Source organism: Pagrus major, chromosome 16 (assembly GCF_040436345.1).
Source record: "Pagrus major chromosome 16, Pma_NU_1.0".
NCBI lineage: Eukaryota > Metazoa > Chordata > Actinopteri > Spariformes > Sparidae > Pagrus > Pagrus major.
The window spans coordinates 20,531,949-20,554,867 of NC_133230.1; the positions used below are offsets into that span (position 1 = coordinate 20,531,949).

The 22,919-nt window shown below is 42.4% G+C and overlaps 1 protein-coding gene across 1 annotated transcript; it reads right to left on the reverse strand.

Annotated features, from left to right (window-relative positions):
* Positions 1-1,518: 1,518 nt before the first annotated feature.
* tmem63c (transmembrane protein 63C) lies at positions 1,519-19,441 on the reverse strand. Its single transcript, XM_073484111.1, has 22 exons — positions 19,223-19,441; positions 13,681-13,760; positions 12,239-12,326; positions 11,078-11,115; positions 10,221-10,363; positions 9,254-9,305; positions 9,030-9,138; positions 8,034-8,107; positions 7,819-7,899; positions 7,615-7,735; positions 7,296-7,429; positions 7,012-7,134; positions 5,725-5,878; positions 5,521-5,627; positions 4,782-4,868; positions 4,601-4,666; positions 4,328-4,490; positions 4,116-4,221; positions 3,107-3,274; positions 2,888-3,000; positions 2,725-2,799; positions 1,519-1,746 (listed from the first exon to the last, which is right to left on the reverse strand). Exons 1-22 carry the CDS (start codon positions 19,430-19,432, stop codon positions 1,519-1,521), a joined length of 2,520 nt encoding a protein of 839 aa, XP_073340212.1. The 5' UTR covers positions 19,433-19,441.
* Positions 19,442-22,919: the final 3,478 nt, after the last annotated feature.

Sequence of the window (22,919 nt, forward strand, 5' to 3'; positions counted from 1 at the left end):
ATTCCAGGATGTGCTTCTTATTTTCCCATAGCCTGTGGAACTTATAGGAATACTTATACATTTTGGGAAAACCCACTTTCTTGCGGAGAGTTACATGAGATGATTGATATCATGTTCAAATTGGTGTGAATATAAATATACAGTAAAGCAGTCGTCTACACATACAGGCAATATTTTAACTGAAGTTTGGGTTACGGTTATATAATGGTTGATGTATGAGATTGTGAAAATGTATAATTAGACATGCTACACACCCGAAAGTCACGTAACTGACGTTGACTCATATAACACTCAACAAAACCCATGACTGAAACCTTGTAGAGCTGGTGACTGAACCAACTAGGTTAACTCTACTTCCAGAAAGCTGTAGCTATAAATATTGGCGGGGTGTGTAGTCATTTTAGTGATTTTCACCTCTTTTAATACTTTTCTGTGACTTTTTCCTTTTTCTTCGTTCCTCTATTTCTCAGCCCATCACAGTCACTTCCTGGAGTCTCCACTGGCAACAAGAAGACTCCAGGAAGTTACTGCGACCAGCCAAGAAATGTCAGGCTGACATGAGTCTGGTATGGATCTTCTCATCTAACTCTCAGGAAGAAAGTCAACTTGAACATGCAAAATGTTGAACTACTCCGGTAAAATAAATAAAACAAACTGAGTTGGATCGCATACACAGTAAAAACAGCATATTTAAGGGAATACTCTGATTAAGATGGGACAGCTCTTTAAATCCTTGACCAATCTCCACTAGCCCCCACACCCAACCCAAAGCACAATATCAATGACACCAAAAATACTGTAGCAAAAATAGTTACAACAAGCTTCAGGTACAGCTGAGCTGCTTGTGCCTCCTCGGAGAGAGTGTACACATATTACAGTACATCTCTGAGTTACATTCAGCCCTCCGTCTGTCTGCTCTCTCACTGCAGATGGCTTCACAACTAGCTGCCCTCACCCTCAGCCTCCCCGAGCTCTGCCGCCGAGGAACCAGATATCACCCGTGCCCAGATCACTCTGTCAGTCTGCCGGGGGGAGCCTGCTCACACCACCCACTCTGATGGGAACTTTCACCTCCACTCATGTCCAAGTGCCACAGCATGGACAGAGTATCTCTGATGGCAGTCAACCCCAGTCACTTTCATTACTTTTAACCTTTTTAACTTGCAAATGAAGCTGTAGAAGAAGATGGAATTCCTGTCATGGAGCGTCCGATAGTTTAAGATAATCTGTACATTTAGGGTGGATGTATCTTCTGTCACGGTTGATGTTTGTGTCCATGAGACAGGTTCAGTAGATGTTTTAACCGCTGTCTATACATTTATACATTTATAGACTGCTCCTGTATTCTTAAGCTACTTTCATCTTCAGGCTATTCACCCTTTCTAACAAGCCCATTATCAGGGTCTGAGGCAGCTGAGTTGCAGTCTGAGGTCAGTGGCGAAAACGCTGCATTGCGGCATTTAGCAATCTGTGTTCCCCAGGTGAAGGACACGTGGAATCAGCTTGGGGGATTTGGAGTTACTGGTAGCCCACAGGGCTGTCCATGAGTGGGCTGGAGCAGTAGGGGTCCGGTGGGTCTTGGAGCTCAGTCTCATGGGTCTGGGAGGGGTCTTCGCACTCTTCTTCCTCCACCTGGTCGTGGCTTGAACTCCTGGAGCTGACCATGGCGCCGTAGCTGTGGTGGGCTGGGGAGGGCATGGGAGTCAAAGCCAGCTCTGGCTCCAGCAGCACGGACGCCACAAACAGCTGAGGGAGGAAGATCAACATACAGTTTATGATCGTGTCAAACGGTTAATTACTTCCCACAGGGAGCATAGAAGATGAAAGTTTGTTTTTCAGTAAGGGTTTGTGGTGGTTCCCCACCCTACACTTACGGGGTAAAGATACATGTTCAGATCTTAACTAATTAATAATTCTGAGAGTTCATAACCTGAAAAATAAGGTGACTGGCAAAGATAATAAATCCAGCTTTGAACTTTTGCCTCAATACGTCATGGGGGTCATTGTGCATGTTTTAAGTGATCAAAGAAGTATTCAGAACATTATTTAATCAAAAGTAACACATATTACAAGTTGTTTATAAGATGATCATATGGTTTGTTTTTAAAATACCTGCAAAGTAACTAGAAACTAATGCTATCAGATAAATGTAAGAGTTAAAGTATAATATTTTTATGATTTTTTATAGTATAGCACTTGAGAAAAAGTATTTGTTCATCACTTCTTACAGGTGCTTTTGGTTATTTTAACCGATTTATTATGAATCACATATAAATTACAGTATTTTCTTACCATAGTTTATTAGAGTGGTTTTGTTGCCTATTAAAGACTTGAGCAACGCTATTAAATTCATATCATAAGACTGATGTTTTTTGACGCAAATGCAGCACTGACAGTAAATGCACCAGCCTGGAAACTCAGCGTAACTTTTACACCAATAAAAACTGAGCCTAACGTGTCAAGTTTCAAGCCTCTGACAGTTGTCACTGCTAGAAACGTAGAAGAAATACATAAAATACACAATATGCTTTGTAGATTGTGAACACTTATTTAAAGTATATGTTAAGATTCCATTTGCAAAAACACATAACTCAATTTGTATTTATTCTGAATCCTTATGCTTGTGTGTGTGTAATCCCAGGATTATCAATCAAAAAAATTATCCTGTAAGATATGTTTTAATGATGAACTGTCAGGCTAATAGGATAAAATGTTATACTGTACACTGGAGGCAGTGGTGGATGTTACAGTAGTCCTGTCTGCATCAGTGAACGTCCCCTCTGCTGGCTGATCAGACATCTGAAACAAAGAAAAAAAACATACCTTTCATTCAGCATTAGTGCATCTTCAGCTGAAACGTATCTCAGTGAGGTGTGGCGGAGCTGACCTGGTAGCTTGTTGACTTGTCTGGTTGCTTCTTAAGGCACAAGCGGAAGAGGGAGAAGGCAATAGAGGAGAGCAGGGACGCTGAGGTGAAGAGGGTGATGGGATGCATTGGACCTGTGAGGGGAGATTGCAAAGTCAATTTTGCAGTTTGATGGCAGTAAACTTAGGACTCAGTGACAGCTAAAGGTGCTGTAGCAGGATAGAAAAATGGAAGTGATACCTAATCTGAGCATGGAGAAGAAGAGCAGCCAGAACATGCAGAGGACGGGAGCCACGATGACCTGGCTGATGGCCGCCCTGTGGATGCGCTGGTTGAGTTTGGTGGGAACGTATGCATAGTAGATGTTGTATCGGTCAACCATGTGCTTGAGGATCACATAGAGCAGACCTGGAGGGGCACAAGAAAACACACAAACACTTACTTCAATGATCAGTACTTGAAGTATGAAAGAGAAAAAAGATTGAAAGGTCCAGTGTGTAAGATTTAGAGGCATCTACCAGTGATTGCAGGTTGCGACCGCATGAACAACCCTATTATATACCCCATTTCTGCCCCTAAATCCTACATATTGCACATTTAAATATCTTAAACAGCATCCACAAAGCATTCAAGCAAGCAGATGGAAGGCAGTGCAGTTGATTTAAGGCTGAAAGACAGAAATCCTTGTGGTTCTTTAACATCATATTTTAGATTTTGTTCTCTCCAAACTTCACCAAACCCCACACATACAGTAAGGTTTGAGGACCTCAAAGGTTTGGCAGTTAGATGAAATGCTGTGTTGCTTCTTTGTGGTTCTACCCAATGAGGTTTAACTCAACCAGTGAGATTGTATGTATGTACTGCCTCAGAAAAATGTTTGTATCCAGTCTGCAATAAGCTAAAATGCACAGAACAGCAGGGTATTATGTATGAAAGGGCCCGATCGGGCTTTGAGGATTTGACTGCTGAAGTAAATAGAAGCTTTTTGAGCTCTGGGCAGAGACAGGAGCAGAGTGGGCGTCTGGCTCGCAACTCACTGTGTCTGGGTGTCTGGGACTACAGCAGCAAATTCACACAGTCTGCATCGGACTGGCAGGCAGCAGAGGAGAGTGAGGGCGCAGTATGAGGAGAGACACACACACACAAGACTGAGAAGGAAGGTGATGGGATGGGGGAGAAAGACAAAAGGTGGAAAGAAGGAAGAGGTAGATGAGGATAAAGGAGAATCACTGTGCTGTGTGTTGCTCACCAAAGGGTGTAATGATGGGACATGTGATGCTGTAGGTCATACTGACAGCAAAGATACACATGGTCCAGGCGTACTCCAGGCCAAACTGGAACTCATAGGCCTGACTCTGTGGATGAAAACACAAACAGTGAGATTTTCACATCTCAGCACAGAACACAATCTAATGTGCCTGACATGTAAACGCCGTGATAAGTATGAAAGGCTCGGCTAACCCGCTTGACATGAATGCGCTCAGCCTGGGACTTGGCGAAGCAGAGGCGGAGGGCATACACCGTCAGCGCTGGGATGCGAAGCAGCTCCATAGCCGTGCCAATCAGACTGGATGTAATCACATAGTTTACAAAGAACGCACCGTTGTCAGGGAGAAACACACACCTGCAAAAAGGAAACGAGGAAACCTGTGAGTGCTGAAATGTCCTTTTACATTTGCCTAAATTTGTCCGTGACTTTAAAGGTGCAATATGAAAAAAAAAGAGAAATCGTACTGGAATTTGACATCCTTTTCATCCAGGAAGTGGACATCAAAGAGCCACGTGAAGAACAGGTCCAAACTACAGAAAGAATGAAATATGAAAAGGACGTACTTCTAAAGAAGTATGAATATTTTAAAGTGGGTAAAATCAAAAGAAAAAATAAGTTATATGTTTGTTTTGAGAGTTAGTGTACCTGGACAGACCAAGTGAAGGCAGGAGGATGACCATGAAGACCAGCAATAAAAAACACTTGTGCATCGTCACTTGATTCTCACCAGATCTGAGACATTAAATGAAAAATAAGGGATCATAAGAACATCATTATGCAATACATATTTAGTTATAAAATCAGCGCAACTCCCTTCAACATAATCAGTTTATAATGTGATATAATGTAATGTAAAGTCAGCTGACGCCACATTTACAGGACTGCTGGGGTTCATTAGCACGAACTACGCTTTTCACTCCAGTAAACAGTCGATTTGCATTCGGTCCTTCGCACATCACGCCTGCACAACACGTTTGTGGGGGTGGTTATGTAAAGAAAGGGTGCTCATAGGTGCTGCGCGAGGTTGTCTCCTTATGCACAGTTGTTCTGCTCCTCCTCCCGCTAGTCACCATGTGCCGCTCCTCTGCGCATGGTGACTACTGTGCATATCATTATCCTCACATGGAGATCTCTATGACAACCTGCCCAGAATAACAGTGCAGGGAGAGTGACAGAGAGAAGGAGGGAGAGAGGGGGGAGAGCGTAAAAAGAGCAACAGGGTGAAAGAGAAAAAAAAATAATTGAGATGAAAAAAAAAAAAAAAGAAATGCTGGGAGTTGAGAGGAAGACATGCTACACATGAAGGGTCCATTTGAAGAAGCAAAGGACAGGCATTTCCATTTCAGAGGAGAGAGGAAAGTGCTGGCCGATGGCTGGTGAGTACCTGGTCCAGTGGGACTCGAAGAAGGCTGAGTAGTAGACGATGAAGGGCAGGAGCACCGAAAACGCCCACAGCAGGAGGGTCGGGAAGAACTGGGTAATGACTGGGCTCTGGATTTGACAGGAAAATGGTTAATTAATGACTAAGAAGAGGGTTAAAAAGGTGGCGTTAAGGCCACATGGTTCAACTTAATCTCAAACTCCTGACCCGCAGGCTCTCCACAGGCCTCGTGACGTTGAACTTGTCCATGGTGTTGACGATGATGGCGGGAGTTGTGAGGAAGAAGAGCAACAGGAAGAGGAGGATATTGAGGAGGACACAACGGAGCCACCAGCGAGATCCACACACTGACAGGTTTTCCCTGGTGAGGGGAGAAATAACGAGCATCAATTCACAGTCATCCAGCAAGACAGACAGGACAGTTAACACACCACTGTCCCCTGACACTCCTCTACTGTATGTATTGACATAAGCCTGAAATAGCCACCTCTCTGTATGTGAGTTTCCACTGGAGAGCAGCACACTTCAGCGCTCAGTTTTAATGAAGGAGCAAAAGTACCTGCTCCAGTCGTCTAGTTAGTGCAAAAACACATTCGCACACTGCGACCAAGCAGGCGTGAAGCACAAACAGCGAGTGCTACCATCTCTTTGGTTTAATCTCCCATACATATGCATCACTCATTTGTTACATAATCTCGCTGGGACTGCCGCATTTGCTTTCCAAGATGAGAAACATGCATTACGGCTAATCCAATCAAGGACAGGGAATGAGCTTTAAATGGCGTTTAAGATCTGCTACAAACAAACATCAAGAGCTAAAGGAAAAAAGAAATAGGAGCTCTGATGCAGATACTCTGACAAAGCCGAAGTGCATCATTTGCATAATTTGTACCTCTTGTCTGAATAAAAAGCTTCTTGGAGCTCCATCATTACAAGCTAATGTTGCATCGACAGGCAAAATTACAGCCCGCAGAACTTTGGTTTGAAGTGTAGTCACGATACCAAGCTTTCCAAAGATACCAAATATGTCAGGGTTAATTACAGGGAAATGTGTCTAAATGATGCATAAGTCATGTAAAACTGGATATTACACTCAAAATATGCGTCCGCATGGGTTTGCTCCTTGTGCTCTGGTTTCCTCTCCTCAGTCCATGCAGACCTGCAGGTGTGAATGCGAGTGGGAATTGTTGTCTGTCGGTATACCATCAATTCTTGTCCTCATTACCAACAATGCAACTTAGCCACTGAGTGGTATCACTGGAGATAACATGCAGCTTCTTCTGGAGCCACAAGGCTTTGTACTACTTTTTTACATATGCAGTACTACTCCTCATGACCTGTAAACACACTTTAATGTGTAAAAATCGGTGGAGTTACCCTTTAAGTTGTAGGAAAGTAGTATGATGTTTACTTTGTGGCCAATTAAGTGAAATAAGACTTAAGGGGACCCTTAAAGTGAAAAACTATCTGAGTTCCAGTAATGTCAGTACTGACCAGATGATGTCACTGGGAGCAGGTGCGTAGTTGACCCCCCATTTGTGCGACTGCACCACAGTGGTGATGCTGGACTGCTGCGGTCTGCGACGGCAGTGCACGCAACTGTAGTCCTTCACAATTCTGGAAAACAAAACAACACGTACAAAAGTGCTGCAGAAATCTGCATCAGCAGCTTTTATGTGTCCCCATGAATTTTATGTCGGCTCCCTGCTGTGACAGGGTTTACGTGACGAGAGGGCCTGACAGTCATAAACCTCCGTGTCATTCTGTTGTTTACTCACACCGCAGTCATCCTCTCATCACGGAAAGTCACGAAGGCGATGCCCAGCCTCTTCATGGAGATGCGGTTCTTCTCAGCGTTAAACTCGTCGGTCCGCTTTTCCTCTAACTCGCTGTAGTACTGTTCTGCATCCACCTGCGCATAAAAAGTTAGAGCACACATTACTCACTGCATCTTTCACTCACAGAGTTCCCCAGATTCACAGTGGCAAGATATGTTGTTGCTGCATGTGCCTACTTCTGGATTGCAGTGCCATCCAGTGGTAACATACTTTCTGCGCAGCACAACTGACTGATCCCAGTAATGTTGATAAAAAGCACCTTTTCAAAGCCACAGATGTCGCAGCAGAATATCTGAGCACACGGATGGGTCTTGATCAGGATCTTCCCCTCCTTTTGGGCCTTTGTAGCAAAATACAGCCTGCCTTTCATCGCTTTGCGCCTGCAAAACACATCAACATCCTCAAACAAGAGTCTCACACTGATCACAAACTGTGCTGCTCCAGTCTGTAACAGGTACTGTACCTCTCTAAGTCCAGCCTCATCAGCTTGTGGACATCGAAGCAGAATCGAATATCAGTGACCGTACAGCTGGGGTAGGCCTCACTGGTGAATGGAGGAAAAGGACTTCAGGACATCAGAATGACGGGGATGAGATTGTGCATGTACATGTGTCTGGTCAGGGATTCCTTGTGATTTAACTTGACTTAACAATGAAATAGAGAAGAAAACATGCGTACTGGAAGTGTTTGGTGATGAGTCCTGGGTCAGAGATCTCTCTTGGTATGCAGGTGATCATCAGTGTCCTGGCTACCTGCAACACATAATGCAATTACCATGATGAGTAATTATAAAGTGATATCAGCCATGCTAGCAGTGTGGCTCCATCGGTCTACCAGACAGAAATATATTGAGAATAACAAGGAAAAATTTGTCCTGAGAGGATGAATCCCGATTAGGCCTGTCACAGTAACTACTTTGGTTGAACAATACATTGTCCCAGAAATACTTAAAACACTGTTATTGTCATTTTAAGACCATTTTGTGCCACTAATATAATGATAATATAGCACCAGAATACTACAAGTACACCTTTTCAAAGAATGAACTTCTAATTCTTTTAATTTATATTCAAGCATCCTAAATAAATAAAACAAAAGAAATAAAACCATGCAACCAAAAATTGCATGTTAACATAATCGGCAATATCGGGGGCAGCAAAAATTGATCGAGGTCATGTACATATATGAATAAGTTGATAAGATATGTATGAGAAGTAGATAACTTAATTTCTGTGACAGACATTTGGACACATACCTGTAAAACTAATGTACTTAGCAAATTACCGAATTTTAGCATGCTAACATGCTAAACAAGAGTAATGGATGCTTTTGCAGACGAGAAATGACCAGGCCTTGATGTTTAATGGTCCAGTGTGTAGGGAGATCCCTCGATAAAAACACAAAAGGCCATCTCTAGAGCCAATTTTTTTTGTCCACTCTAGGCTACTGTAGAAACATGGCTGTGCAACATGGCAGACTCCTTGGAAAATGATCTGCTCCTTGTTTCTAGATGTAAGAGGCTAATTCTAAGGTAACACAATGATTATTTCAGGTTTCAGGTGATTATACACTCATGAAAAGATAACTATAAATATTATATTCCATTTCTGCCAATAGATCCCTTTAAATCCTACACACTGGACCTTTAATCAGTGTGATGTGCTGGTGACAGACCTTCTCATCCTCTCTGTACTCCAGCCGTATGGAGTGGTGAGCCATACACAGCAACGTCATGATGAAGTAGACCAGAGCAAAGATGCTGTGGAGCCACAGAAAGTTGTCCCTGTGAGGCACAAAAACACTGTTGTGACTTAAACAAATATATATAGTTCAGTGTGTTTTCATGGTCCTGCGCTATTTCACGAGATCTGATGTCATTCACAAAGTGTTGGACTTACTTTGCGCTAACATTAGCCAGTGTTGTTCTTCCAAAGTTTTCAGGACTGTCTCCTGTAGGAATAATGAAACACGACAGACAGCGAGACATTTTAATTTCTAAATGACTTGAGGGAAAACCCCTCCTCTTTTGTCTGAGGCAACGATGAAGCAATGTCACTATTAAGAGAAAACCCTCTCCATCCAAGTTTAATGACATCTCTCTCATCTCAATGAAATTTCACACAAAACTCAAACATCGCAGTCATGCCTAACTCTGCTGTTTTAATTTGGGCACCCTTTGTTTGCCGTCGCCATGGCAGCCTGTCAACGGGTGCTGGTTTATTTAATGGCTGGGGTGACATACTGCTCTATAAGATGACAGCCAGAAGTAATAAAACCGTTTCTGTGGAAGGCCCAGCTCCTCGTAGACCCCATAATGGCTCCTGCCTTCATCCTGTTAGGGAACGGCCTCGTCAACACTTCCTACAAAATAAGCACTCAGCTGCCAAAAGGCATTTCTGCTTCTATTTAGCAACCCCTGACACCTACATGTGTATGTTAAGAGGAAATGAAGCACTTTCTATTTCTATAATCCTACTTGGGGAATTGCCACTGGTATGCTAGCAACTCAAAATAAATGAAATGTAGCCTTTGTGTACTGCATGTAAATAGTAGTTGTACTTCATACTGTTGTTTTATGGGCAATTCAGAGTTAAAATTATCCTTTGAGTTTACGTGAGTTTTGATTTTATTTTGTTATGTGAGATGATTTGGCTTTTTTTAAACTCAACTTTACCACAGACTGTTGAAAGCTTATGTTTCTGACCATTTAACTAACAAACAATCTGGTGTGTAGATGTGTGTGATTGTCTCTGTGTGGCCTGGCTTCTCTCCCTGCGAGGTGCCCCATGTGTCTCTCCCGATGGTTAAGGATATCCCTCGGCTTTTCAAACAACTGGCTAGGCCATCATGTAGGGACTAAAATACCCAGGAGGTTCCCGGAAAAGTTGACCGGCAGGATTACGGCCAAAGACAGCAGGCAAACCACGGTCATGAGCAGGATGATGTGGCGCTGGAAGGACAGGTACGTGACGGCGTCGATGCCGCATTTGCTGCGTATCTCTTCGTCCCTGCGGAAACAGAGAGGGTAAGCCTTCAGAATCTCTTAATCCCAAACTTTCTACGCTGCATGATAAAAACAAAGATGCTGCAAATGGTTCAGTAGTGGAATTTGCACACAGGCAGTTGTGATGAAAACCAGAAGAATATTAATCTATCATATGTACGCAGCTTGTACTGCCAGGAGCAATGGGTCGACAGCTGATACCTCATCATGAGTCAAACTGTGGCACCATTACTTTGGTGTCAGAAGCTGTGGTAACCAAGCTGGAAGGTTCAGGAAACCAAGTGTCATAAAAAAAGAAAAAGAAAGGAGGTGCATACTGGTCTCATTGCAGCCCACACATTGCGAACTCGCAGGGTGGGTTTGCACTTTCCCAGGGATCCCAGGGTGAGCCACTGGCATGAGAGCTAAAAACAGAAGCACCCAAACTCCACCACAATACTATGGAAACCATGGGCAGCGTGAAAATGGCCTTTTTTACAGGCCTAAATCTGTTGTGTGCAGTCAGACTCCAGCAAGTGCAAATATTCAAGGGGAAACCACGGCACCAGCGGTCACATGAGCCCAGACTCGTTTGTTTTCCCTGCTAAATGAGATATAACACGAGACTTTACATTTTGACTCTGACATCAGCTTTGAAGACAGAGGGCCAATAAAAGGATGGAAGCTGAGATGAGAGAAGGGTAAAATAATTGCAAGGGCAACTGCTTTGTGCACTTACTTCATATGGTAGAGAGATGAGAGCCACGAGCAGAAGCCCTGGAAGGAGAGGAGAATCATAAAACATCCAATGGATTCGTTATTAAACATAATAAATAACACATGTATGCAAGTGTGTGCACACCACGTCTGGCTACTTGCATGCATCCACTATTTGCATACTAATAAGGTCTGCAGAGTGACACAGAGATGGGGATTTAATAGGTCTAGCCTGGAGCAGTAACCACTTTACTGCAGCCTCAGCTTTGTGTAGGCACAGGGCGATGACTCCAGTCTGACTCTTTGTCTTACACCGTTATAAACATACAGGGAGTGACCTCAGTCTATCACCCAGGTGTCATGGAGTCACAGACAGTCCAGCTGAGTCATGATCCAAACTTCACTCTTACAACAGTTGACACAGTGCCATTTCAGACAAGTGGACTTTGTTATAAAAGTGCAGCATGCAGCAGTTTTATGTCAGGGACACATTTACTTGTAAAGAAATGAGAACATGACCAAGACTGGTAGAATGTGGGTGGTATTGTTGATCGTAGTGTTTCTCTTTCTTATAAATGAGATGTGTTTCTTTATTTATTCTAGCTCTGTTTGTGTCTTCACCAATCACAATTTTATTGCCGCTAAGTGTCCAACTAGCTAAACGCTAACTTTGTCTGCCTGCTGTTTTTTGCAGGACAGAAAACACAAAGTGGGTTTATCGGAGCTTTCCCATTGAAAACCTGCCTTGCTGGAAACTAGGTTGATGATAATGAAGCTCGAGTGTTATAAACTGGGCTAACAGACGCTAAAAACATCCCAAATCGCTGAAAGGATCTGCTGAGTTACTCTCTGTGGTTTAGCGTGACCCCTTTCACATTACATATACTGTAGTTATCTGATACATTGTCATCTACAAATGATTAATTAGTGCAGCTTTAATTGGGAATCTAAACCATGCAGGTTTCAACACATAAAACAGCCTATGCAAATATTTTATCAGGTACGAAACGCATTAAAGATTTTTGTTAGACCTTTAGGACACATAAAATGTGTTTTGCTGACAGAGATTGGGTGTAAACAAAACAGTGTTTGTTTACGATGAAATCCACAGGGCACCTTTAATTGCTCTGAAAATGCAATTAAGGGGTTCCTTGGTGCTTTAAGGAGCTGATGAACAACTCACCATGTCCTTGGTCTCTGAATCGGAGGGGCTGGACTCTGATGGAGACTTCTCTTTCTCACTTGGTTCTCCATAAAACAGGGACGTGAGACTGAATTGTGAAGATAAAAAAAGAAATAGCGAGATCAACATATCGATTGTGGCCTGACAGGACCTTATCAATACAGTCTATTTTAAACTCAGTGCCGTGAAGGAGATCACAACTAAGACATCATATAACTGCTGCAGACAGTCCCAGGGTACCTGTGTGAAATCAATCCCTGTGTGTTTATGTGTGTGTTGTGTGTGTGTGTGTATACACAGAGAAGACATAAAACACATACAGTAAGGTCGAATCTAATAAAGCCAATGTGATGATTGAATTTGTGGATATTTCTCTGTGGGCCACACCAATGACAGTTCAACAGCGTGTCAAATTAAGCAGCGTAATTGAATTAGTATGAGAGCGGACCGCCTGGCAAAACACACAGATGTTGCTTGCCCTCGGGTACTACGAAGCCGCTGCCGGTCAGGCAGAACTAATCGAGCCTGCAAACCCCTGAAGAGGAGACTCAGGTCAAACAGAGGTAAACCACTGCAGACTCAAGCAGACTGCCGGGTGGACCTCGACTCATTTTGAAACCTTAAAGGTATCTCAAGTGATTATTCAATTAGTCGATCAAACAATTGTTTAAAAGATATGCTCAGTGATGGCTTAAATACTCACAAAGCAAGTCTGTGTTAATACGCAGATGAGAATAGTTCTACGAAGAAGCATTACTTGCTTGTGCCCAGCAGTTTTAGGAAATGATTTATCTTTAATACAAATTAAGCTTGTATTTATGACCTGCCTCATTACTAGGAATCAAAGGACTTCGGGATGGGTGCCACAGACAAAGTTGGAAAAGTATGGAGAGATGGACCAAAACGTTGCCTGCTTCAATCTTTACATGGGATTTGTTGCTAATAAGAAAAATATAGAACAACACTAATGTTTCAGCCTTCTCCTTGAAGTTATTTATCAAGGGAGGATGCTAAACATTGGCTGGTTCATGCTTCCTACATGTGAGGATTTGCTGCTCATCTCAGTTTTTATTGCTGTAAATTGAACATCTGCTGTTTAAAGGTATCCTTTTTTCACATTTCTCTGACATTTTACCTCTTGAACGAAACAAAAATAAGCACTAGATTAACTAAAGTAGAAAGCATTAGTTAGTTGCAGCCCGTCTTTACATATACTGTGTATGTGGATAATAAATGATCACTCCAATAACAACAAAGTGTAGAAGCTCCTTGCACTAATTTCCTTCCTACGCAGTACCACTTATACTCAGCAGAGGGAGCTGGAGGCCTCAGGATCAGGACTGGGTCCACTGAGACTTTTTTCACCATCTTATAGTTGACGTGGCTCACAGACCCACAACTGAGTCAGATTTTTACCGTAAGACAGCGAGTGATGGATTCACCTGTCATTCTCCATCAGCAGAGCCAGGCGGCCATAATCCCACGCAGCCTTCCTCAGACAGGAGAAGATGAGCAACAGGAACTGTAACACAGGACAAGACCATGAATGCAGAGCTCCTGAGAATCTCATTTACACAACCACACACACATTGTCCTCATCTGCTCTGGGCCTAATATCATGCCAAACCTTTCCATTTATTTGATTTGAAAGCTGAGGCCAGTCTCCATAAAAAGCCTACAAACAAAAGGTTCAAAATACAGCAGCAATAATGAGCTATCGTCTTTCTTTAGAGTAGTACGTGGTTGTCTTGGAAACTACCAGAAACAGGTCAACATGCACACGGGAAACACATGCTGAGCACTAATGACGAACGAGTGTGGTCAATAGCAAGAATAAATCTGAAAAGCCTCCATTCTGCCACAAATGAAGAGCTTATTGTAAGAGAAGAAAGCCTTTTCAATGACATATTAAGGTTCTCAACAGTGGATTCATGCTGAACAGGCCGGGTTAAATATCTAAGAGCCGAACAGGCCGATGATGGATGAATGTTGACAAATGCAAATTGAGTAAAAGTGCTGATGAATGTTTGATTTTAATTATGATGTTAACTCATTTGAGTTTGGAAGCCATTTGTTTTAGTGTGCAGGGGTGACAGCAATGTTAATAAGAAGAAAGCGCCCATAAATGTTGAACGGTTCTTTCTTTAGTGATGCAGGGCTCATGCATACACAATCAGGGCATCCTTGACTTGACTGAGGCTTGTAGATGAATCATGAGCGCGTGTTCACATTAGCAGTCAGGGCCCAAAGTCCTTCTACAAATAAGAATCTCTCCAGTATCTCTCAGTTTTTCCATCTCCTCCCTGTTGTTTTATTATATTTGGTCTCGATGCGTGGGCATGCTCTCCTCCAGTCCCACAGATGATTTATTCTCTATGATGGTGGGATAGATGCAGAGGCGTGCTCCCGTCACCTGGGGGCGGGGGGGCGGGGGCGTGTTTTGACTCGTGCTTGTCATTAAGAGACAACACGCAACCCTCTCCGTTGTCTTGACAACCAGGCAGCGATAAAATGAGCCAATTAAAAGACGGAGGTGGCAGATTGAGAGTGATAGCAGTGCAGAGATCAAGCTTGACAAGGCCTGACAGTGGAAAGGAGGTTGTTGTGAGAGCCTATCATCATCCGAAGACAAATAGTAAACATGTGTTATTGTATGTGAAAGGAAAGATAAAACATGTACATTTAAAGGGACAGTTCACTTGGAAATCTAAAATACATATTTTTCCTCTATTTACGCTATTAATCTATCCAGATTATTTTGGTGTGAGTGGTCCAGTTTTGGAGATTATGTCTGTAGAGATGTCTGTCTTCTTTTGAATATTATGGAACTAGATGGCACCCGACTGGAAGAATAATGCCCTGGTTCGTCAAGATAATTGCTGTGAACAGCTTCATGCAGGAACTATTTTCTTTCTGTGTCACCATGCAGAAGGAAACATCCATCTACTCATGGACAAGAGGTGAGCTAACTAAGCTAGCTAATTTTACAGCTCAGCCAAGTAGGACTCAATTAATATTTACATCCTGAGCTGTCATTAGCACTAGCCTCTCATCCACTCGCTTCCTTCTGTGTGGTGTTACTGTGTAGTTCAGTAGAAAGAAAATAGTTCCTACAGACAGGCAAATATCTCCAAAACTTGACAACTCACACCCAAACAATCTAGATGGATAAATACTCTACAGGCAATGTATTTTGAATTTTTGAGTGAACTGTCCCTTTAATGCAATTTGCTATATATGACATACACCTAATGTGTGCTTGCATTTGTGTGCATTGTATGTTTTTATGACATCTAAAACCCCAACAAGGAGGAGACAAATAAAAAAGATCCACTGTGATTTGAAAGGCGAAGTCTAATTTGAAGTCTGTGTTCATTTTTTGAGGCTTTTCACCGATGAAATAATAAAGTGCCCAGCTCAGCAGAGGAATATGAAACATAAGAAATATTACTTGGTTATCTGAGCCGGGAACTCTTGATTAAAAACACTCAAAGACATATAAGGTGAATATACAGTTAAATAGAATGATTTTTTTCCCTATTCCCACAGCATGGCCTTGAAAGAACACTAACCCATGGATTTGTTGAAGTGAAACAAAGCACAGGTCTGGCTCTATATAACCTGTTGTCTCACTGCCAGCCCAGCTGGGCTGTCTTCCGCAATGGCCGAGCGGTTAAAGTATGTGTAAGTTCGATCGTGTCCTGTACGCATGCGCACAGCCCCTGAGATACCGAGGTTGCAGTTTCGCATCCAGACGAGTACGAGTCCGTTTCTAGCTACAAGCTGTACAGTGCCTGTGTAGGTTGTCTATGCTGTGTGACCACCCCTCCCACTCTGTTTTTGTGATTCCTTGTGTTTTTACCTGTTCATGCACATTTATGCATATAATACGGCTCGATCGATTATTGGCCTGGCCAATTATCAGTTGCGATATTCAGCATTTTTCTGACATTGGAATCAGTGTTTTTATCTGATTGTCGATAGAAATAAGTTAATTCAAACATGCACTCATTTGGCTGTGATGCAGCATGTTACCCGGAGAGTAACTTATAACTAAAGTTAATACATTAATGTGGTGATTAAAAAGAACAATATTTGCTTCCAAATACAGTGGAGCAGAAGGATAAAGTACCAGAAAATGGAAATACTCAAGAAAAGTACCTCAAAACTGTACTTAAGTACAGCACCTGAGTAGAAGAACTTAATGAGATTCCATCACTGATTTTGAATGAACAAATGCTTAAAGGCATTTCAGCTAAACTTTGTGTTGGAGTTTGTATTATTCCAATTTCTAAATATCTACACCAAGTTTTACATCTCTGCTGTAAATGCATAATGGTTCCACATGTCCATTATCTGTCTGCTTGATTACTGATAATCAGCATTGGCCCTGAAAAAACAAACATACTGGTTGACCCCTAATCCATTGTATGTGTTGAGTCAGCAGAAATTGATATTTTTAGACGACAGATACTAACCAGGATTTTAAAACGTGAATGTGTTATCATGTATGTACATATTGACCAGTACTGTGTTCTTGTGAAGTAAAAAGGGTAGACTGTCATGCATTGGCTATACTTAAAGTATCAGACATAAGGCTGTGTGTATCTAATGCTGAACAGTGATTAAAACAAGATGTACTCATTACATTCAAATGGTCTTATAATCTACAAATGAACTTAAAACAATGGTCATCATTCCCTGTGGAAAAAAAACAATACCAAGAACAATTCCTTCTTGCCAAGAAGGGAGGGTCAGATAGTGTTACAGCTCCATATGAAATGTTCATACGGTTTGCCTTTTTATTTAGCATACTGTAGGTAGATAAGTTATTTTGCTCATTATCCTAAGCATATTTTTGAGTTCACCAGATTCTCCTTAACAGTAAGACTTTATCTTTGACTTTTGGTAATCCCAGAGAGGACTTGTAGGCACCAGAGCTGTATCCTTTACCTGGGTGTAGACAATCTTCATTGTGTCCTTGATGCTATCACTAGGGGGCACCAAAGTCTAACATGTGTAAATCTAAAGGCCTTTACAAAGTGGCTGCGTAAAACGTCTGTACCTGTGCACATTAAACGGACAGACTCCTTGTGTTATGGCTTGAACGACTTTGATTTAGCTTATAGTCCGCCTCACCAATCAGAACATAACTGATTAATAGGCTAATAATATTAATATTAATATTAATAATCATCATCATCATGACCTCTTCCTTGCTTATGTAGCTTGGTGTCATCTGTCATCTTTGACTTGCACAGTGCAGGGATTCTGTTTTTCATAATGGTCCCTGTTCCCAGGAGACCATTTGCTTTCAACATATCCACTACTTTGACAGAGGTGAAATACCTGTCAAAGTACAGGTGTGTTCCTCTTGCAAGAGACTGCGCCATCTGAGCGACTGCATTCAGACCAGATCAACTAGAAAGCCTAGCTTACGCATTGCTTCTTATCCATAATAAAGGATGGTGGGTGTCGTCATTTTGTCCCTGCTCAGACTCCTCACAAACTGATGTGTCGTCATCTGAGCTTTCAGTTTCCTGCTCTACTGTCTCCTCCACCTCATCACCTGACAGCTCAAAGTCTGACTCCCCTTCCACTATTCTGAGTAAAATCCTTTCTGCCTCACTCAGCTCTCTGTTTTCTGAAGTATGGAAATTGGTAAAAACAGGAGGTAGTAAGTCCTGCTGTCCACTACAGAGGACATTGCATAAAAGTTGTGTTTTGAAAGGGTTAAAATGGTTGTACATTTCTAAAATCTTACTTAATTGAAGTTAAGACTCTTATATTGAAGAAACTATTTGATTAATAGCAATAGAAATATCATATCTGCAGAAAAATTATCACGTGCCTCTCTTGTTGCCATAAAATGTGAAAAGCTGAGATGGCAGCCATTTTGAAAAGAAAGTGCTTGTCCCTAATAGCCACACCCCCACAACTGTGGCATCACTAGAAAGCCCGGGATGTCCTCTAGACAATACAGTCTGACTCAAATAGATTGCATGAATGGTGCTTGAGTTAGAGGTCTCAGACTCATGTCCCCCACAGAGGACAAAAATTAATTGCTGGGTCATCTGAGGATAAGGACATCTGACCATCCTTTGCAGGGTCACCGGAGGCTGGAGCCTATCCCAGCATGCACTGAGACACCAACAGTCACAGTCTGTCATAGAGAGTCTCGAATTAACCTAACTGCCTGACGAATACCACACATTTTGAATGTAATTTCATGTTTGAAACCCATGAAGGAGAGCATGCAAACTTCCCGGGTTAGAGTTAGACCCCAGGATCTCCTTCTTGTAACAGCTTCACCACCTGACACAGTATACACGACCCTTGCAATACTCAATAAAAGTGTGTTGGCATGTTTCCAATACACAGCGTGTCTGCATTCATTTCACTCATTCATGTATGATGTCCAGCACTCCGAACACTCCTCATGCACCTCTTGTTGTCTGTTTAGATCAGGGCACTTCATAACATCTCAATGGGGTGTTGGCAGCTTTGGATTTATTCAGAGACCTTGTTGTCAAGGTCCTCTAAGCTGCAGCAGCACACAAAGAATAGATGATTCAGAGTGTAAAAGGTGGACAACAAGCTTCCTGTTAAAGAGAGGACATGTGATTCTAACTAGAGCTGAAATTAATCGCTGATTAATTGATTTGCCGATGGCTAGAAAACACCTACTTTAATAATTGATCATTTCCATCCTCTCCTCTGTTTCAAGCTTCTCAAATGTGAACATTCTCTGGTTGTCTATTACGCATAACTTAAAAAATTCTGCTGGTTTTATTAAAGCTGGTATTATAAATGGTTATTATAGAAAGTGAGACTAAAGGAAAATGGCAGAACAATGTTTTGAAAGCTGTTTCATATCAACATTTACAAACAAATGGTAATTGACAATAGCTTTACTGGATTAAACTGTGTATATTATTGTGTGTGTGTGTGTGTGTGTCTGCGTGTGTGTGTGTGAGTCTGTACCATCCACAGCACCCCATTGATGGCGAGGACCGTGGGCACCCCTCCAAACGGCAGACCCTGGAGGACGCTGCTGCGGGAGTGCGAGCGGTAGCATCTCTCAGCAGTGCTGTTATCCTCCCCAAACTGGTCCAGGAAGCTCAGAACATCCAGCTCCAAAGCTCTCCCCTCCACAGGGGGCGCTCTCGTCACAAACAGCTCAGAGTGCGCCATCAGCACTGGACCATACCTGAAGGAGAAAACAGAGAAATAAACGCCTTTAGCCAAGTTTGGTCAACTCTTTGAGACACATCCGCTGAAGCGCTCAGCTGCCTGCACATAATATTACCAAACCCAATATCTAAGCTTCAACCTGAGAGGCTAAAAAAACCCACCACACTGAACTTCACAATGGCTCTTCAGAACATCTATGTTTTAAACAGTCTATTGTTGTAAGTAAGGCCGTAGCATGTAGTACATTGAGAAACGGTGCATTTTATTGCTTATGAATGTAATTTCATGTGTTATTTCTCTCTCAGAAGAATCATAGTCCTGTTTTAAACAGGAGCTTCCAGTCTTAGTCATATCATCTGTTGCCATAGTGGCCAGCTTTTCAACAACCTACACCAGCCTGTATTTATAAGGACTGAGAATTACGATGTTTTGCGATTTTTAATGGAGACGGTGAGTAGTGGTGTGGTGTTGGTAATAAGCTATGAAATTGGAAGTTAATGCTCTGTTTTCAACATTCAACCGTTCTGACTCATTTTGCTCAGTGTCTGCTGCTCACTCTAAGTGCAGTTGTGATAGTATTTGCAAGGATCAATGTGATGATGACCACGGTCCATTAGCAGCCATTGATCTGTGTCTGTTTCTGTATCTGACAAGTCAAAGTGGAGAATTCACATGAAAGCGACAAGCTAACTGGATGACAGATACACTGCAGGCTTTTTAAAAAGCCATGAAATTCAACAAGAAGATGCTAAGAAGCCCATTCAGCGACATAGCCAAGAAGATATTTCTTCTGTGGGAATAACGTGACAAGAGTTGAAGCTTTAAATGTGTGTTGCACAGCTTGTTGGGGATTGGCTTTTTGTGTATTTCCCTCTGTCGAGAGAAGCATGTACAGGATATGATCATTCACAGTGCCATGACCACAGAACGGAGGTCTGAACCATCTGTCCTCCAGCAGCACACATTCAGCTCACTTTCGATCAATACAGTCCCGACTCCCAGCTGCTCGGCTTGTGTACACTCCTCACTGAATAAACAGTCTGAGGAAATGGAGCAGTAACAGAGTGCTGACAAAGCTTTGCATCAATACTGCGATTCCAGCTGAGTGAAAGGCATCAATCATTGGATTTCATGGGAAAAATGACGATCAACAATACATTCTGAGACGCTGTTACTGTGGCAGAACGGCGTGGTTGGTAGTAAACACAGCGCCGCAGCAGTAAAACGGCAGCCAAAACTGCATCACAACCCCGCTGCTGTCCAACTCTCACAAGACTCATGAGGTAACAGGAGAGGAAGCTAAAGGCCTCCAAACTGGCAAACACGATTAATCACTGCGCCAATGATGTCACTTCCTGAGAAGCTCCATCACCGTTTTGTGAGGCATTTTACCAAACAGCACTTATTGTGCAACAGAAGCCACAGCATGATGTCTAATGTAGGAGGCGAGCTGATCAATGGCAGCGCTGCTGGACTGCTGTACATCACACTGTCAGCAGAGAAGCACAAAAATACAAGCCAGTAGCCTTTTAGCAGCTCTTTCAGCACCACTTTAGTCTCATTCTTACTTCCTGTTGTGAAACTGTATAGCTTGCAGTCAATATTCAGATGCCGTCAGACACACAGCATCTGAAACTCCCTTTGGAGACAACTCGGGAGAAGATTCACCGAGGATGGGTCACAAAGCAAATCCATAACACACACACAGGCTGCAGAGTGTTTCCACAGAAGCCGATGTACCATCAACCACGCTTTCTCTCTCTACCAATAATGTATTAAGCCATCGATATGCACAGAGGGATTATTTACAGCTAAAATGGATTAATAAACACACAGGCGTACACTAGAAGGAGAGAGCATCGGTTCTAAAATCAAACTGAGAGTCTCCTCTTGTTAAATGGTTGATCACATGGTTATGTTATGGTAGTTTAATCATGGGCCTTTATCTCACTAGATTCTTTTCATTGTAAATATAGTGAATAACAGATTTTAGGTGAAGATTTGTGTCTAAAATTGTCAAATCTTCAAACAAACTGATGGATTAAACTAACTTGATTTACAAGAGACGTTTGAGGTGTGTGATCAATAGTCCAATAAATCAATAAAAACATCAAGATTTAGTCTTGAAAGCTGTTTATTAAAATAAAAGTCATTGCTTGTGATGGAAGTATGGTGGTACTGTTGCCAGATTCCTGCCTGTTCTTTAATTAATTCAATAATCATTTTGAAAAGCCTAAAAATGGAAAGCTGCGTCGAACTACTCCGTGACTATTTTTAGACTCCTGTGATGAGCTGATGGTAGCAAACAAATCAAGAGCAGCAACAGGAGCTAAATCAAACAGAAATGACGCCTCAACATGGAAGAAAGCAAAACTAGCAAGCTGTAAACTGGGAGGACACAGAGCTCGAACAAAGTTTGACATGCAGAAGCTTAAACAGACCTTTATCGCCTCATGGAGCAGTTCTTCTTCCTGCATCAGACCAGTCATTCACTTTCAACGCTGCTGGCTGTTGATGCTAACAGTGAAACTCCTCCTCTCCACCTCCAGAACAGAGCAGGATGCTGAGGGATACAGGCTGACTGTGGTGTGGTTTCACACAACATTTGGACAAACGTCACAGCATGACTCAGCAGTTTAACTCCACGGATATTCTCTTGCTGTCACACCTCTCACATATAAACACTCAAACTTGCTCACAGTTATCCCACGGTGTCTATTTCCTCTCCAGCTTACTGAACTCTGCAAATCTGAAGTCTTTCTAATCCTCTCCCTCTGCTCATTTCTCTCCTCATCCCTCAACCGGGCTGCCAAGCCAACGCAGCAGATTACAAACTGATGTTTGGCTTGGGAGGCAGTGTTGTGCCTCCCTCTGGCAGCATGAGTGAAATCGCTCCTCTGTGCTCAGTTAGACTATTATAATCACAGATGCTGAAGTCAGTGCAGGAGCCGTGAGCTGGGTGATGCGATATACCTGAGTTTGAGTCAGAGAAGCAGAAAAAAAGGGCGAGCTGTGAAGAGGGAAAGCTAACTCAGGTCAGCTAATCTGCTCATCGCACCAGAAAAAACAGCTGAGGTGTCCGTGTGTGTGTGTTTTTGTGTGAAACAGAGGGGCTATCATCCCCGAGGTGATACAGACAAAACAATTAAACTGGGAGTCAGAAGATCGATAACTTGCAATAAACCCTGATTCAATCCAGATGCCTATAATCAGTCTCTCATAATACTTTGATCAAATCAGCTTCAGCTGTAGCCCTGCTTATTATGTTGGTGCTGTCACCAACTACACATTTATATAAAGAAACAAGACAAGACAGGAATATTGTTTACCATGTTTGCCATCTTCATTTAGCATGCTAGCATATGCTAACTAGCACTTAACACAAAGTACAGCTGAGGCCAAAAAAACTAAAATAACTGGTAGTGAAAAAGGAAAAGTCAGGGGTTTGCCAAAGTCAGTAAGATTCATCCTCTCGGGAGCATCAATG

Coding starts and splice junctions, on each gene's coding strand:
- tmem63c (XM_073484111.1), bottom strand. CDS start 19,432: ATGGCGCACTCTGAGCTGTTTGTGACGAGAGCGCCCCCTGTGGAGGGG. Junction 7,135..7,295: donor GATGAGAGGATGACTGCGGT/GTGAGTAAACAA, acceptor TTTGTTTTCCAG/AATTGTGAAGGACTACAGTT. Junction 3,275..4,115: donor TCCCATCATTACACCCTTTG/GTGAGCAACACA, acceptor GTGCCCCTCCAG/GTCTGCTCTATGTGATCCTC.